The sequence below is a fragment of the Bos grunniens genome, chromosome 17, assembly GCF_055505025.1.
Source record: "Bos grunniens cultivar Pamir isolate PY7600 chromosome 17, Bosgru_T2T1.0, whole genome shotgun sequence".
Taxonomy (NCBI): domain Eukaryota; kingdom Metazoa; phylum Chordata; class Mammalia; order Artiodactyla; family Bovidae; genus Bos; species Bos grunniens.
This window is the reverse complement of record NC_141181.1, coordinates 67770358-67788324: the sequence shown is the minus strand read 5'-3', so window position 1 is coordinate 67788324 and position 17967 is coordinate 67770358. Positions and strand designations below refer to the sequence as shown.

Sequence of the window (17967 nt, the reverse complement as noted above, 5' to 3'; positions counted from 1 at the left end):
AATCATGAAAAGCAACTCAGGGAATATAATTGTGAATGCTTTTAAAGATGCTGTGAGACACTATTTTGATACAGTATTGATTGTATTATAGCTACTGCTGCTTTATTTCATTTTTATTTAATGTTATCTTGAGTATTTTAGTCCTTCAAATGTAAAGGCCGAAATTCTGGTATTCAAAGTGTATGGTATGCTGCATGTGCTGCTTAGGAGGAAAACGCAAGCTCTTGTGATGCTAATTTGTACGTGTAAGATGTAAGACAAGTTTAATTTAAAAATCAGCTTCTGGTTAGTACTGAGTTTTTAGAGAGCTTTATTACTGTTGTTCAACTATATAGGAAGGCTTTCAAGTTCGTTTGGAAATATAAAAGATAGGAAAGCTCTGAGGGGGAAAAAGCAATATATATATATTTAAAACCAACAGTGGGTTTAAGCCATACCAAACGGTGAAGCCTCAGTACTGTGGCTTGCATGTAACAACGCTGTTATTGTCAAGTCTCTTCAGTGCTGCTGACTCTGCGACACCATGGATATAGCCCGCCAGGCTCCTCTGTCCATGGGATTCTCCGCACAAGAACGCTGGAGTGGGTTGCCATTGCCTCCTCCAGGGGATCTTCCCAACCCAGGGAGGCCAATGAGGCAAAATAAACAACAGAAACAGACTAATACTTCAAAAGTTAGTATGTGGGAAAGGTGATATCTCAAATTACTAAGAAGAAAACAGATTGTTCAATAAACTGTTAGGATAATTCACTATTTAAAAAAATAAGAACCCTATCCACTAGGATATATTCCATAAGAATCAAAGAGTTGAAGGTGAAAAAGCAGGAAACACGAGAAGGAAATACGGCAAAGTTCTTTAATAACTTGAGACTGAGAAAGCCCTTCTTTACCTGAACTCAAAACCCACAAACTGGCAAAAATAAATGGAAAGACAGCCTGTGTTCATGGACTGGAAGAATCAATATTGTAAAATGTCCATACTACACAAATCTAGATCCAATCCATCACTATCAAGATTCCAATGGCATGTTTTAAAGGAGTAGGAAAAAAAAAAATCCTAAAATCTATATGGAGTCAAAGCAATCCTGAGAAAGAACAACAAAGCAGGAGGCCTCACGCGTTATGATTTTAAGCTATATTATGAAGCTATGGTTGTCAAAACAGTATGGTATTGACATAAAAACAGTCACACAGACCAGGGAAACAGAATCGAGAGGCCAGAAAGCTGACCCTTACAGAGACAGCCAGCTAACACTTGACAAGGCAGCCAAGAAAACACAACAGAGAAAAGAGAGTTTCTTCACTAAATGCGTCTGGGAAAACAGATATTCACATGTAAAAGGATGAAACTAAACTCCTATCTTAACCACCACTCACAAAAATTCAAACTGGATGAAAAACTTAAATGTAAGACCTGAAACCATAAAAATCCTAGAAGAAATCACAGGAGAAAAGCTCCTCGACGTGAATGTTAGCAATAATATTTTAGATGACACTTAAAGCATAAAGAACAAAATAAAAAATAAGTGGGACTAAAAAGCTTCTGCACAGCAAAAGAAATGATCAACAAAATGAAAAGACAATCTATGGAATGGGAGAAATATTTCAAACCATGTGTCTGATAGGGGGTTAATATCTAAAATACATACAGAATTTCTACAACTTAATAGCAGAAAAAGTCTGGTGTTTTTTTTTTTTTTTTTTTCTGTCACACCTTGCAGCTTGCAGGATCTTAATTCCCTGCTGCTGCTGCTGCTAAGTCTCTTCAGTCGTGTCCGACTCTGTGCAACCCCATAGACAGCAGCTCACCAGGCTCCGCCGTCCCTGGGATTCTCCAGGCAAGAACATTGGAGTGGGTTGCCATTTCCTTCACCAGGGATCAAATCCGGGTGCCAGCAGTTAGTCCTAACCACTGGATTGCCAGGGAATTCCCTGGGGCAAAGGACTTGAACAGACATTTTCCCAAAGAAGAGGTTCAAATGGCCACCCGATACGTGAAAAGGTGCTCAACATCACAAGTCAAAATCACAATGAACTACTTCACAGCTGAAGAATGAGTATCAACAAAAAGATAAGAGATCCTGATGAGAAGGAAGGAAAAAGGAACTCTTGTGTACTGCTGGTGGGAATGTAAATTAGTGTAGTCACTATGGGAAACAGTAAAGGGGTTCCTCAAAAAACTGAAACAAAAACTGCCACGTGATCCTGCAATTCCACTTCTGGGTATATATCCAAAGGAGATGAGACTGCTATGTTGAAGGCATACCTGCAATCCTTACTTCCTGCAGCATGATTTACAACAGCCAAGACATGGAAACAAAGTGTCCATTAACAGATGAACGGGTAAAGAACACGTGGGATGGATATATATACAATGGAATTGCATTATTCAGCCAAAAAATAAAAAGGAAATCCTGCCATTTATGACAACATGGATGAACTTCAAGGGCATTAAGGAATGTGAAACGTTCAGTCAGACAGAGAAAGACAAATACTGTATGATGTCACTTACATACGTAATCTAAACACAAAATAATCTCCCCAAACTCAAAAGCCAAACTTGTAGAAAGAGAGATCAGATTTGTGGTTCCTGGAAGTGAAGAGCAGGAGGTATGGGTATTGGATGAGGGTGGTCAAAAGGTACAAACTCCCAGTTACAAGATAACTATTGGGGATGTAATGTATTACATGATAATATAATTGATCTTGCTGTATGATGTATCTGAAAGTTGGTAAAAGATCCTAAAAGTTTTCACTACAAAAAAAGAAAAAAAATGTTTGGGTGTCTTATACAAGATGACGAAAGCTAAATGTACTCTGGTCATCACTTTGCAACATATGTAAGTCATTACGATGTGAATTTACACAGTGATATATGTCAATTATAACGCAATAAAGCTAAAAGGAAAAAATAAACTAGAAATAAATTTAATTACCAAATTTGTCCTAGGGGAGGGTGGGGAAGAACAGCGTGTGGTCTTTAAAAAAAAAAAATCACAAACTATGAAAGAAATTTAACATCATAAAAACAAGAAACTTCTATACAGAAAAAAGAAAACACCCACCAAAAGCAAAGTCAAGGGCACAATCAACAAAATCAGGAAAATATTTGAAACTCACATCACAAACGATTTAATCTAATATATAAGATAGGCAACTTAACAGAAAACCAACCAATGGATAAAACTAAAATATGACAATTTTGATAAAAAAAATCCAAAGACTTGGAAACAAATTCTGTTCGCAAGGCTGAGGAGCAATAGTCTTTCTCATACATCAGTGGTAACAGTATAAAGTGGTACGATCCCTACTGATGGCAATTTGTTAATTTAATAAATCAGATCAGATCACATCAGTCGCTCAGTCGTGTCCGCCTCTTTTCGACCCCATGAATAGCAGCACGCCAGGCCTCCCTGTCCATCACCAACTCCCGGAGTTCACTGAGACTCATACTCTTTCAAAATTAAACATGTACCCTTCCCTTTATGTATGTAAAGATCTCTGATATATCTTAAGTAAAGAAAATAAAGTATGGAACAGTGTGTAAATGAGGCAGAAATCTGTCTGAAAGGGAGAAAATGTTCATTCCTACTTGTATGTATATCCATTAAATAACCACAATGGTGCGGTCACTCACCTAGAGCCAGATACCTCGGAGTGTGAAGTCATGTGGGCCTGAGGAAGCATTAGTACAAAAAAAGCTAGTGGAGGTGATGGAATTCTAGCTGAGCTATTACAAATATTAAAAGATGATGCTGGGAAAGTGCTGTACTCAATTAACAGCAAATTTGGAAAACTCAGCAGTGGCCAAAGGACTGGAAAAAGTTGGTTTTCATTCCAATCTCAAAGAGGGCAATGCCAAAGAATGTTCAAACTACCACACAATTGTACTCATTTCACAGCTAGCAAGGTAATACCAAAATCCTTCAAGCAAGGCTTCAGCAATACTTGAACCAAGAACTTCCAGATATTCAAGTTGGATTTAGAAAAGGCAGAGGAATCGGAGATCAAATTGCCAAAATTCATTGGATCATAAAAAAAGCAAGGGAACTCTAGAAAAACATCAGCTTCACTGACTAAACTAAAGCCTTTGACTATATGGATCACAACAAACTGTGGAAAATTCTTGAAATGCGAATACCAGACCACCTTACCTGCCTTGGGAGAAATCTGTATACAGGTCAAGAAGAAATCGTTAGAACCGGTCATAGAACAATGGCCTGGTTCAAAATCAGGGAAGGAGTACGTCAAGGCTATGTGTTGTCACCCTGCTTATGTAACTTTAATGCAGAATGTGTGTGTGTGTGTGTGTGTGTGTGTGTGTGTGTGTGTATTCAGTGGTGTCCGACTCCTTGTGATCCCATGGACTGTACGCCACCAGGCTCCTCTGTCCATGGGATTTTCCAGGCAAGAATACTGGAGTGGGTTGTCATTTCCTTCTCCAGGGGACTTCCTGACCCAGGGATCAAACCTGGGTCTTCCACATAACAGGCAGATGCTTTACCCTCTGAGCCACCAGGGAAGCGCAGAGTGCATCATATGAAATGACAGGCTGGATGAATCACAAGCTGGAATCAAGATTGCCAGGAGAACTATCAGTACCTCAGATATGCAGGTTAAAGCACTCTAATAGCCTTCCATGCTCCTCTGTCCTTGGAATTCTGTAGGCAAGAATACTGGAGCGGGCTGCCATTTCCTACTCAGATCAGATCAGGTGCTCAGTCGTGTCCGACTCTTTGCGACCCCATGAATCATAGCACGCCAGGCCTCCCTGTCCAACATCAACTCCCGGAGTTCACTCAGACTCACGTCCATCGAGTCAGTGATGCCATCCAGCCATCTCTTCCTCTGTCATCCCCTTCTCCTCCTGTCCCCAATCCCTCCCAGCATCAGTCTTTTCCAACGAGTCAACTCTTCGCATGAGGTGCCCAAAGTACTGGAGTTTCAGCTTTAGCATCATTCCTTCCAAAGAAATCCCAGGGCTGATCTCCTTCAGAATGGACTGGTTGGATCTCCTTGCAGTCCAAGGGACTCTCAAGAATCTTCTCCAACACCACAGTTCAAAAGCATCAATTCTTCAGCGCTCAGCCTTCTTCACAGTCCAACTCTCACATCCATACACGACCACAGGAAAAACCATAGCCTTGACTAGACGAACCTTTGTTGGCAAAGTAACATCTCTGCTTTTGAATATGCTATCTAGGTTGGTCATAACTTTCCTTCCAAGGAGTAAGCGTCTTTTAATTTCATGGCTGCAGTCACCATCTGCAGTGATTTTGGAGCCCAGAAAAATAAAGTCTGACACTGTTTCCACTGTTTCGCCATCTATTTCCCATGAAGTGATGGGTCCGGATGCCATGATCTTCGTTTTCTGAATGTTGACCTTTAAGCCAACTTTTTCACTCTCCACTTTCACTTTCATCAAGAGGCTTTTTAGTTCCTCTTCACTTTCTGCCATAAGGGTGGTGTCATCTGCATATCTGAGGTTACTGATAATTCTCCTGGAAATCTTGATTCCAGCTTGTGTTTCTTCCAGTCCAGTGTTTCTCATGATGTACTCTGCATATAAGTTAAATAAACAGGATGACAATATACAGCCTTGACATACTCCTTTTCCTATTTGGAACCAGTCTGTTGTTCCATGTCCAGTTCTAACTGTTGCTTCCTGACCTGCCTACAAATTTCTCAAGAGGCAGGTCAGGTGGTCTGGTATTCCCATCTCTTTCAGAATTTTCCACAGTTGGGGGAGAAATATCAATAACCTCAGATATGCAGACAAAAGTACTCCAGTGGCAGAAAGTGAAGAGAAACCAAAGAGCCTCTTGATGAAAGTGAAAGAGAAGAGTGAAAACGCTGGCTTAAAACTCAACATTCAAAAAACTAAGATCATGGCATCTGGTCCCATCACTCCAGAGCAAATAGATGGGGAAACAATGGAAACAGTGACAGACTTTATTTATTGGGCTCCAAAATCACTGCAGCCATGAAATTAAAAGATGCCTGCTCTTTGGAAGAAAAGCTATGACAACCTTGACAGCATATTAAAAAGCAGAAACATCACTTTGCTGACAAAGGTCCAACAGTCAAAGTTATGGTTTTCCAGTAGTTATGTATAGATGTGAGAGCTGGACCATAAAGAAGGCTGAGCACCAAAGAACTGATGGTTTTGAACCGTGGAGCTGGAGAAGACTCTTTTTTGAGAGTCACCTGGACAGCAAGGAGATCAAACCAGTCAATCCTAATGGAAATCAGTTCTGAATATTCATTGGAAGGACTGTTGCTGAAGCTCCAATACTCTGGCCACCTGATGTGAAGAGCCGGCTCACTGGAAAAGACCCTGATGCTGGGAAAGATTGAAGGCGGAGGAGAAGGGGAGAACAGAGGAGGGGATGGCTGGATGGCATCACCGACTTGATAGACATGAGTTTCAGCAAGCTCCGGGAGTCGGTGATGGGCAGGGAGGCCTGGTGTGCTGCAGTCCATGGGGTCGCAAAGAGCTGGACACAACTGAGTGACTGAACAACAACAAAATGATATCATGATGTATTTTTCATTTGACTGCTTTTAAATTCAGATTTGTTGAGGCATAATTTACACAAAATAACATCTACGCTCTTGGTTCAGTCTCCACCACAGTCAAAGGATACGACACTTTCATTAAACTGTTCTCTCATGTCCTATCCCACCACCCCTACCTCCTGACCACTACCAATCTCATTTCTGTCCTGACAGTTTTGCCTTTTCCAGAATGTCCTATAAATGAAATCACAGTAGGAAGTCTGTGTGTGGCATCTTTCATGTAGCATAATTTTGGTACCTACAGTTTGCTCCTCTATCGCTGGGTAGTACCTTCACTGTATCACATCATAGTGGCTTTAATTTGAATGTCACTTATTGTGAGTGGCTTTGAGCATCTTTAAATATGTTCAAAAGCCATGTGACACTCTTTCCTGTGAAATGAAAGTTTCTGCCCAGTGTTTTATTGGGTTTCTGATCTCGCAACTCATTTTTTTGAGAGCTCCTTGTACATTAATGAGATTAGCCCCTTGTGATAGTTTGCAAATACTATTTCCCAGTTTGCTACTGATTTGATAGTATTTTTGGTATGCAGATATACCGTAATTTTTATGTTCTGGTCAAGAGTTTGAAGGGCTTTTGACACTACCAAGTTACAAAGGAATTCTTCCATTTCTCCCCCTCCTAGATCTTATAGGGTTTCATTTCTTACATTACAGTTGACCCTTCAAAGTGGGGGTGGGCAGTGAAGGTGGGGGTTAAGGGTGCAGTTGAAAACCTGCATATAACTTTATAGCTCCCCTCCCACCCCTGCCCACCGGCAGTTCCCCACCTGTGGATTCAAACAACTGCAATTCAAACCAATGCTGTTCAAGGGTCAACTGCGTATCTCTGACCCACCTCAATGTATTTTGGTGAGCAGTATGAGGTTTAGATTACAGAAGGAAATGGCAACCCACTCCAGAGTTCTTGCCTGGAGAATCCCAGGGACAGAGAAGCCTAGTGGGGTCTATGGGGTCACACAGAGTTGGACATGACTGAAGTGACTTAGCAGCAGCATGTGGTTTAGATCCAGTATTTTTTTTCAAATTGCTATCCAATGATCACAACACTACTTATTAAAAAGTTCATTTTTTCCACAGTGATCTGAGATGGTGATATCCATACACCATCTCTCTCAGTAAGAGTTTTTGGAATTTCTATCCAACTATCCAACAACAGCAGACGGATTCTTTAACACTACTGCTACACAGCTGCATAGAGTTGGACACAACTGAGCATGCACACATGAAGTAGTGACCAGTAACAGAAGCAAAGACTTAGAATTCCAATGAAAAAATCACAACACGTGAAACAGTAAAAAAACATGTCACACAAGTTCAACGTTCATCCACAGAGCAGCAACAATTTTACTATGTACCCATTTTTATAACATAGAACATGTTTCCAAGCACCATAATTGTATTATCAACAATAAAAAGATTATATAGATTTTTTCCTCTTTTCTTCTTCCCTCACACTCTTTCGTATTTAACCATATATGTGTTCAATCAAAGTACTCTAGTAATTCAATAGACTCAATGATTATTGATTGATTGCTTCCTAACCATTTTAATTAAGTGACAATCCTTTGAAATGACACTATTTCAAAATAGTATATGTTCTAGAATCTCTCCCTTGCCACCACCTAAATTAGAGAAACCAGCAAACTTTATTTATTATGAAAGGCAAGGAGAGGAGATCTCTGAAGTCACTTCACTACTTGGGTTTAACAGAATATTCCCCCTAGCGCCAAATCTTATCTCTAATAGATAGTATGTGAGAAGACTCTACACAAGTGAAAACAGAAAATGCAATTACATTTTATTGCAAGAAATTTGGAAAACGTATTTTTAACAAAGTTAGCTATTCAAAAGTGTTACCTTAGGCTGTCTCTTAATAGCTCCTTTTCACAAGTGTGAAATTTAATGAAGGCAGCAACATTTACAAGCAAGACCAAAATGGTATCTTAATTACTAGCTGCATCTTCTTAGGCAACAAGAAATTAAATGGAAAGAGAAATTAGTTTTACAAATGGCATCATACATCTTTATGTTACACCCCCCTCCATCAAGTCACAGATGGTTGTATGTCTTGAACTCACTAATATTGTAGGCAATTTTCTTTTCCTTGGACACACTCCAATCCATCACTACTCTAAATTATATCTTATTTTTGAATCATTTACAAGGACTGAAACTGTTTATCAGAGTGATTTAACATGCATTGACCATATGAAGTGGGCTTTTGCCTCACTGGGCTCTACACAAATATGAAACTTACAACTTGTTAAAACCACTGGCTGTATAAGGTACAGTGTTCTCATTACATACAGTTTGGAAGAATACTTTGACCGGATTTCCTAAAGGAAATCAGTCCTTAATATTCACTGGAAGGACTGATGATGAAGCTGAAACGACAATACTCTGGCCACCTGATGCAAAGTTCTGAGTCACTGGAAAAGACCCTGATGCTGGGAAAGATTGAAGGCAGGAGGAGAAAGGGATGACAGAGAATGAGATGGTGGGGTGGCATCACTGACTCAATGGACATGAATTTGAGTAAGCTCTGGGAGCTGGTGATGGACTGGGTAGTCTGGCATGCTGTAGTCCATGGGGTCGCACAGAGTCGGACATGACTGAGCAACTGAACTGACTGAATAAAAATCTAATTAACTCTAATAAAGGATTCCTGGTTCAGTTACTACTACCAAATTTAACAGAAAAACTCTGCAGTAAAGTCATGGATAATGTTACGTCTGCTTGTCATGTAACTCATGTCTTAAAATAGGTACTCAGAAAGCTAAGGCAGGACTGCTCTCCTCAAATGAGTATGTATAGAGCTCATGCATTACAAAGAGCCCAGAGATTTTGCTTCCAATCATGGCTGAGTAATTCCTATTGGAAAAACAATTCTACATATAAAAACTATGAATTCTGGACACAAACAAAACAAAAATCCAACAACTCCCCTAAGAGTACTAGAGGGCAATCAGAAGCAGAAAGATTCTACAGTGGAGGGCTGAGCCCTGGGCTGAGTTTTCCTTCCATTTCCTAGTTGGGCAGGACCCAAACCATGCCATGCCAAGAGGCTAAGACAAAGAAATCTACAGTCTTACTTTAAGATTGAAAGATTTCAGGGCAAATAGTATTGGGGTCCAGCCCCGGTTGGATCTAGGGTTCCCTTGGGATGACGGCATTGGCGAAAGGATAGCAAAGCGGAGAGATCAGAGGCTTGATCTAATTGGTTTACGCAGAAAGCCAATAAAACCTGTGACACCAGGTTTGCACTGACCACAGAGGCCACAGGCGCTCTCTCAAATTGTGCAAATTGCCCCACCTTAGGCACCTTCTCAAGTGGGTCTTAGAAGCCCGGGCCAGTAAGTGGTCTCAGAGGGCCCCTACACTCCAACTAGTCATCCTGAATGAAGAACAGAGAAGAAAAGGAGAGAAAAGGAAGCAAGAATGACACGGGGAGACCAAGTGTGGTGAGCAAGGTCCGTAGCTTTATTTTCAAAAGGAGCTTTTATACCCTAAGTTGTACATAGAGGATAATAGGGGGTGCAAAGGCATGCAAGGTCAGCAGTCCCTGACCCTTATTGAAACCAGGCTTTCTTTCTGCAAACTTATCATATGCAAAAGCTTTTATCATATACAAAGGTCTAAGGTTGTTAACATTAAAGCTACTACTTATATTTCTATATGCCAACTATATTAATCAATACACTCCCAGGGTCACAGTGGGTAAGGGATATGGAAACTTGGCAGCAAGCATTAGCTCAACAAAGAAATCCTCTACTAGTTCTATTTTAACAATTTTAACTCCCCGAGAAGCTCTGCATTGTTAGAATATCTTAAGCTTCCCATTCCTCTCATGGTTGGGATGCTGTGAACAATCACATGAGCAGCTGTAAGAGTCCAGAAACCTGTCAGCAAGTTAGAAAGCTTTCTGAGGGATATGAATTGGAACACACCTATTATACCCTGAAGACTTATTAACTAGAGGTCTAAGTTGATCACCTTACAGAGAAAGGTGGTCAGTGATAGCCCCCCATTAATGTCAGAAGAGTTGGTGAAAGTCGTAAAATAGTAAAACAGACAGATTCTGGTTTGGGGGTAGACGCTCAGGAAGGTCCAGGGGGCGCCCCTCGAGCCCTGACTTGCCTTGCCCATCAGGCCTCTCCCGCTTGACCTTGTCATGGGTGGGAACTCCCATGCTGGCTCCCAGCATCTCCCCCTTTTTTATTTCTTAAGACAGCCAGATGTAATTCAGTTGCAAGCTTCTGAGTGCTCTGCCAGAGAATCCTGACAATACAAGGAAGAGTAATTATGAAAAGCAGAATTAGAGCAGCCACAGCAGCACAGCTAAAAATAGTAGAATGCTCTTTCCTGAAATAAAGTTAGAGAAAGTGTGGAAAAAGTCACTTGCTACTCCTGCAGCAGTAAAATCTAATTGAGAGTGTTCCATGGTCTTTATCTGGTTGTGAAGTTTCCCTAAATCTAAACTAATATAGGAGCTGTTCCAGATACCTGAAATATGATTTTTAATCTTTTTCCAGTCATAATCTGTCTCCTTTACTTTCAGGGGTGTTACACATATCCACCGGTAGTCAGCATGACAGGACAGTGTCAATTTTATTTTTAATGCCTGTAATTTAGTCCCAATATGTATTACTGCTTCTTCTAGGGTGTCTATCCTCATCTCTAGCTTCCTGTCTATAGCTTCCTGTGTTGCCAATGTTAAAGAAACATTTTTGGACATAGTATCAACATATTGAGCAGTATGTACTTGTTGAGTCAATGATATTGCTGCCACAGTAACAGAAGTAATTGCAGTTATTAGAGCTGCTATTCCCAAGATAAGTAGGTCCACAAACTGTCATGATCTCATTAAATCTTGTAGTTGTTGTAACACAGCAAGACCATAATTATCATACCAATGTGTGGTTACAGTTACAGGCACCATAAGATAGGGTGGGTGTTGTAACACCACAAAAGAGCAAACATTATATTGGGGGGGTCAAACAAGATGAGCGCATACATTGTTCACAAGACACTACATGAGGTCCACCTGAATAATGTATTTGTATATTAAGTCTTTTGGAGTCATTAGCGAAGAGAAAAACATAAGGCGAGGGTAGACAAGCTAAAACAGAATAAGTAGAAATATTTTTTGGCCGGGTTAAGGTAATAGGGGCAGTAGCCATAAGGGCCCTCCAAATTTCTGGTTGCCAAAAAGTTCTGCCCTTAGCTGTATAAGACAGCATAGGAGGAACAAATTGATTACGATGTCATCTAGTGGCGCATAATGGCCAAGGCACTGGATTTTTTTTTTTTCAACTGTCAAATCTACTGTTAAATGCATCATTGGTCATTGGATCCTGACCTGGATCCAGGCTGCTCTAGTCCTGAATAGTATAATTTCCTCCTCCTGGTATCCTATAATCAATTCTAGAATTATAAGTACAAGATTTCCAAATCGGATACCCTCAACGATCGTCTATGGTGTTCCATATGACATCTGAAGGGGCAGCATTATGACAATTTGGATATTTTGGTGGAGATTTGGAAAGCAGGGATTTATAGGGGTCAAAGATCCAAGGCATGCTGCTGCTGCGTCGCTTTAGTCGTGTCCGACTCTGTGCGACCCCATAGATGGCAGCCCACCAGGCTCCCCCATCCCTGGGATTCTCCAGGCAAGAACACTGGAGTGGGCTGCCATTTCCTTCTCCAATGCATGAAAGTGAAAAGGGAAAGTGAAGTCGCTCAGTCGTGTCCAACTCCAGTGACCCCATGGACTGCAGCCTACCAGGCTCCTCCGTCCATGGGATTTTCTAGGCAAAAGTACTGGAGTGGGGTGCCATTGCCTTCTCCGGATCCCAGGCATACAAGCCAGTAATATCCAAACTGACCGGTAATTTAAGGATGGGGAATCTGTTATAATTGCTTTTTTAGAGGCTCCAATACATCCTTCTTTGGTAGGAGTAATAAAGCTTCCTGTATGATCAAAGGGGAAGTTAAAACAAACAGGAAGATCATCTGTTAATCCCTTAAAGGTATAACTGAAATTAACAGGGTATTTATCCTCTGTATAGGAAGCATATGACCCTCCCAATAACTGAGGCTGGTTTGTGTGGACCCGTATAGGGTCACTGTTTCAAGTAACTACTTGAAAGGTCAGAGGATCTGGGAAGTATGCCCAGTACTTTTTTGGAGCGGGGGAGGAGGCGCTTACCTGGCAAGATAGTAAGGCAAGCATAGCAATAAACACTCTCTCAGGAGAGGCTGGAGAGCCCTTCGGGGAAGCTATCCCTTGTAGCTGGTGACAGAGCATCTTAATCTGTCCCCAGGTAGGTATGGAGGCTTGTTGAGTTGCACGAGTTGGGCGTCCTGGTGGACTCCTGTGGGGTAAAGAATTAGGGGGAACAATATCTTTCATATGGAGTGGTGACATCTGCCTGGTGGGTGGTTCTTCTTCCTGTTCATCCGGGATCTCTGGTGTCATTCGTCTCGAGGTCAGCGGGACTTCCCACATTGGTGGAGGGAGTGGAAGTAGAGGATGTCCCTTCTTTTTTTGTGGTCTAGGCAATAGGGGGACCAGGTGTCTGGGGGGCTGCGATATGACGAATCAGTCTGTCCGGGATCCAAATCGGAGAATCTGCGTCCTGTGGAAAAACACAAGCATATCCTCAGCCACTAGTTAATAATGGGTCGGGACCCCTCCATTGTCCAGAGAGGAGGTCCTTCCACTTCACCAACGGCTTTTTATTTTGTTGTTCTGGACACCAATGACAAAGCATTGTAGTGGCTCTGGATGAATCAACATTCAGGTTATTTATTACAAAGAGAGCATGCTGCAGGATCTGATTGGGGGAACTATATTTAAATTCCCCTTCCTGTAATTTTTGAATTTGTATTTTTAAATGGTAAGGAAGAAAATGCTACAATGTCAAGAGCAGGCTCCATGTGGCCCTAAAAGGCTAAAAGAACTAGAGAAAAATTTCAACTGCTGCCCACCTTGGAGATGAGTTTCCAGTTCCACTTCAACCAACCTAAAAGCTTGATTTAAAAAAAATAAATAAAATGGATACTCTTAGGAGGAACATAACAGAATCCAAAGCCTTTACAATAATATGTCATTCATAATGTCTAGGACGCAACCCAAATGTGTGCCATGATTCAAAAATGGGAAAATGTGAATCATACTCAGATATTCATTCAGTGGAGACTGACTCCAAGGACCCCATATGTTGAAATTTACATACAAGGAATTTAAAGCAGCTATGATAACTATGTTCAAAGACATCAAGGAGAATATGCTTATAAGGAATAAAAAGAAAAAACTCAGCAGATAAGTAGAAACAGAAAAGGAGTAAATTGGCCATTTTAGACCCAACAGAAGCAGAAAAGATTCAAAAGAGGTGGCAAGAATACACAGAAGAACTATGCAAAGAATGTCCTAATGACCTGGATAACCATGATAGTGTGGTCATTTATCTAGAGCCAGACATCCTGGAATGTGAAGTCAGGTGAACTGCAGGAAGCATTACTACAAACAAAGCTAGTGGAGGTGATAGAATGCCAGCTGAGCTACTTCAAATCCCAAAAGAAGATGCTACTAAAGTTCAGTTTGGTTCAGTTGCTCAGTCATGTCCGACTCTGCGACCCCATGGACTGCAGCACACAAGGCTTCCCTATCCATCAACAACTCCTGGAGCCTACTCAAACTCATGTCCATCAAGTCAGTGCTGCCATCCAACCACCTCATCCTCTGTCGTCCCCTCCTCCTCCTGCCTTCAATCTTTCCCAGCATCAGGGTCTTTTCCAGTGACTCAGTACTTCACATCAGGTGGCCAAAGTACTGGAGTTTCAGCTTCAGCATCAGTCCTTCCAATGAATATTCCAGGGCTGATTTCCTTTAGGATGGCCTAATTGGATCTCCTTGCAGTCCAAGGGACTCTCAAGAGTCTTCTCCAACACTACAGTTCAAAAGCATCGTTCTTCAGCACTCAGCTTTCCTTATAGTCCAACTCTCACATCCATACATGACTACTGGAAAAACCATAGCTTTGACTAGACAGACCTTGGTTGGTAAAGTACTGTCTCTGCTTTTTAATATGCTGTCTAGGTTGATCATAGCTTTTCTTCCAAGGAGCAAGTGACTTTTAATTTCATGGCTGCAGTCACTATCTGCAGTGATTTTGGAGCCCCCCAAAATAAAGTCGCTCACTGTTTCCTTTGTTTTCCCATCTGTTTGCCATAGAGTGATGGTACTGGATGCCATGATCTTAGTTTTCTGAATGTTGAATTTTAAGCCAACTTTTTCACTCTCCTCTTTCACTTTCATCAAGAGGCTCTTTAGTTCTTTTTCGTTTTCTGCCATAAGGGTGGTGTTATCTGCATATCTGAGGTTATTGATATTTCTCCTGGCAATCTTGATTCCAGCTTGTGCTTCATCCAGCCCAGCATTTTGCATGATGTACCTGCAAAGTGCTGCACTCAATATGCCAGCAAATTTGGAAAACTCAACAGTGGTCACAGGACTGAAAAAGGGCAGTTTTCATTCCAATCCCAAAGAAAAGCAGTGCCAAGGAATGTTCAAACCACCGTACAATTACGCTCATTTCACATGAAAGTAACATAAAGCTCAAAGTCCTTCAAGTTAGGCTTCAACAGTACATGAACTGAGAACTTCGAGATGTACAAGCTGGGTTTATAAAAGGCAGAGGAACCAGAGGTCAAATTGCCAACATTCGCTGGATGGTGGAAAAAGCAAGGGAATTCCAGAAATACATCTACTTCTGCTTCATTAACTATGCTAAAGCCTCTGACTGTGTGGATCACAACAAACTGGAAAATCCTTAGAGAGACGGGAATGCTAGACCATACTTGTCTCCTGAGAAACCTGTATACAGATCAAGAATCAACAGTTCCAACAAGACACAGGAACAACGGACTGGTTCCAAATTGGGAAAGGAGTACGTCAAGGCTGTATACTGCCACCCTGCTTATGTAACTTACATGCAGAGTACATCATGCAAAATGCAGGGCTGGATGAAACACAAGCTGAAATCAAGACTGCCAGAAGAAATATACACAATCCTGGATATGCAGATGATACCATTCTAATGGCAGAAAGGAAAGAGGAACTAAAGAGCTTCTTGATGAGGGTGAAAGAGGAGAGTGAAAAGCTGGCTTAAAACTCAATGTTCAAAAAACTAAGATCATAGCATCTGGTCCGATCACTTCATGGCAAATAGATGGAGTAGCAATGGAAACAAAGGCAGATTTTATTTTCTTGGGCTCCAAAATTACTGCAGACAATGACTGCAGCCATGAAATTAAAAGAGGCTTGCTCCTTGGAAGAAAAGCTATGAGAAACCTAAACAGTGTATTAAAAAGCAGAGACATTACTTTGCTGACAAAGATCTGTATAGTCAAAGCCATGGTTTTTCTAGTAGTTATACAGATGTGAGAGCTGGACCATAAAGAAGTCTGAGCACCAAAGAGTTGATGCTCTTGAATTGTGGTGCTGGAGAAGACTCTTGAGAGTCCCTTGGACTGCAAGGTGATTAAACCAGTCAATCCTAAAGGAAATCAACCCTGAATATTCACTGGAAAGACTGACGCTAAAGCTGAAGCTCCAATACTTTGGCCACTTGCTGCAAAGACCTGACTCATTGAAAAGACCCTAGCGCTGGGAAGGACTGGGGGCTGAAAGAGACAGGGCAACAGAGGATGAGATGGTTGGACAGCATCACTGACTCAATGAAGATGAGTTTCACTGAAAAGACCCTGGCGCTGGGAAGGATTGGGGGCTGAAGGAGATGGGGCAATGGAGGATGAGATGGTTGGACAGCATCACTGACTCAATGAAGATGAGTTTCAGCAAAGTCCAGGAGACAGTGAAGGACAGGGAAGCCTGGCGTGCTGCAGTGCATGGGGTCACAGAGAGTCGGGCATGCCTAAACAGCAGCAAAAAATAGAAAAGGAATAAATTGGACATTTTAGACTTGAAATTACAATATCTGAAACAAAAAAGTTCACTGGATGAGCTAACAGCACATGAAGGGAATAGGAGGACATTTGAAATTAACAGAGATTAGACAATATTTAGAAAGAAAAAATATATTTAAAAAAAAACCTCCCAGAGCCTCAGGGACTTATGGGAAAAGGTATAATGTATATGTAACTGGATTCCTAGGAGAGAAAATACAAAATAAAAAATATCTGGAGGAATGAATACTGGCCAAAAATGGACTAAATATGCAAGATATAAATTTGCAAGCTCAGCAAACCCCAACAAACACAAAGAAAAATATGCCCAGTCACAGTCATAATCAAAATGACGAGAATTACCTTGAAGCAGCCAAAAGAAAAAAACACATTTCATGTAAGGAATAATAAATGATTTAAAGTCTGCTTACTTCTCACCAGAAACAACAAAAGCCAGAAGAAACACTGGATCAACAACTTTAAAATTCTAAAAGAATAAAAAATGATAAATCCAGACTTCTATACTTGGTAAAAATATCCCAAGAATTAAGGTGAAATACTTCTTTCCTATAGTTGGGCAGGGGAGAGTTGGGGGTAGGGGAGGTTTTGTTTTCCAGGGGGTCTCGAAGAGTCGGACACAACTGAGAGGACTTCACTTTCACTTTTCACTTTCATGCATTGGAGAAGGAAATGGCAACCCACTCCAGTGTTCTTGCCTGGAGAATCCCAGGGATGGGGAAGCCTGGTGGGCTGCCGTCTATGGGGTCGCACAGAGTCGGACATGGCTGAAGTGACTTAGCAGAGAGTTTTAGATAAAACAAAACTAAAACAATTCACTATCAGCAGATCTGCATTATAAGAAATGCAAGGAAGTTATTAGGCAGAAGGCAAAGGATACCAGGTGCAAACAGATCTTTACAAAGGAATGGAGTAAATAAACCGAGATGGCTGGTTCTTGTATTTTATGTGCTGCGGTACATAAATTTTAACTCTAAGTAGGTTATGAAAAACGAGTTTATATATTTTAATTCCTAGATTAATAAGTTTCTCTCTCTCTCTCTCTAGTCATTAAGTCATGTCTGACTCTTGCGACCCCATGGACTGTAGCCTGCCGGGCTCCTCTGTCCATGGGGTTCTCCAGGCAGTAATACTGGAGTGGGTTGCCAATTCCTTCTCCAGGGGATCTTCCCGACCCAGGAATCGAACCTGGGTCTTCTGCATTGCATGCAGATTCTTTACTGACTGAGTTATGAGGGAAGGCCTAATAACTAATTCCTAATTCCTTTTAAAAATACAGTGGGGAATAGTTAAAAAGCAGAAACAGAAGAAAAACAGAGGCGATAACAACCATAGCAATAATTAATTTTTAGCAGACTAAACATAAAATACCTTGAATCACTGCCTTGTTGTGGTGAAG

The 17967-nt window shown here is 41.2% G+C and overlaps 1 protein-coding gene across 5 annotated transcripts in view; it reads right to left on the bottom strand.

Annotated features, from left to right (window-relative positions):
* Nucleotides 1-17967, bottom strand: part of LOC147355707 (uncharacterized) — a 77090-nt gene that overhangs the window by 28879 nt on the left and 30244 nt on the right. For 2 of the 5 annotated variants that reach the window (XM_086348511.1, XM_086348512.1), the window contains exon 2: nucleotides 12790-13219. The exons of 2 other annotated variants lie outside the window; for them this stretch is intronic. In XM_086348511.1, coding sequence (XP_086204637.1) covers nucleotides 13136-13219 — 84 coding nt within the window. In that variant the 3' untranslated portion in view covers nucleotides 12790-13135. Of the gene's footprint in view, nucleotides 1-10038; nucleotides 10860-12789; nucleotides 13220-17967 lie in introns of those variants that run through there. One more of the 5 variants, XM_086348510.1, reaches the window with a different exon arrangement.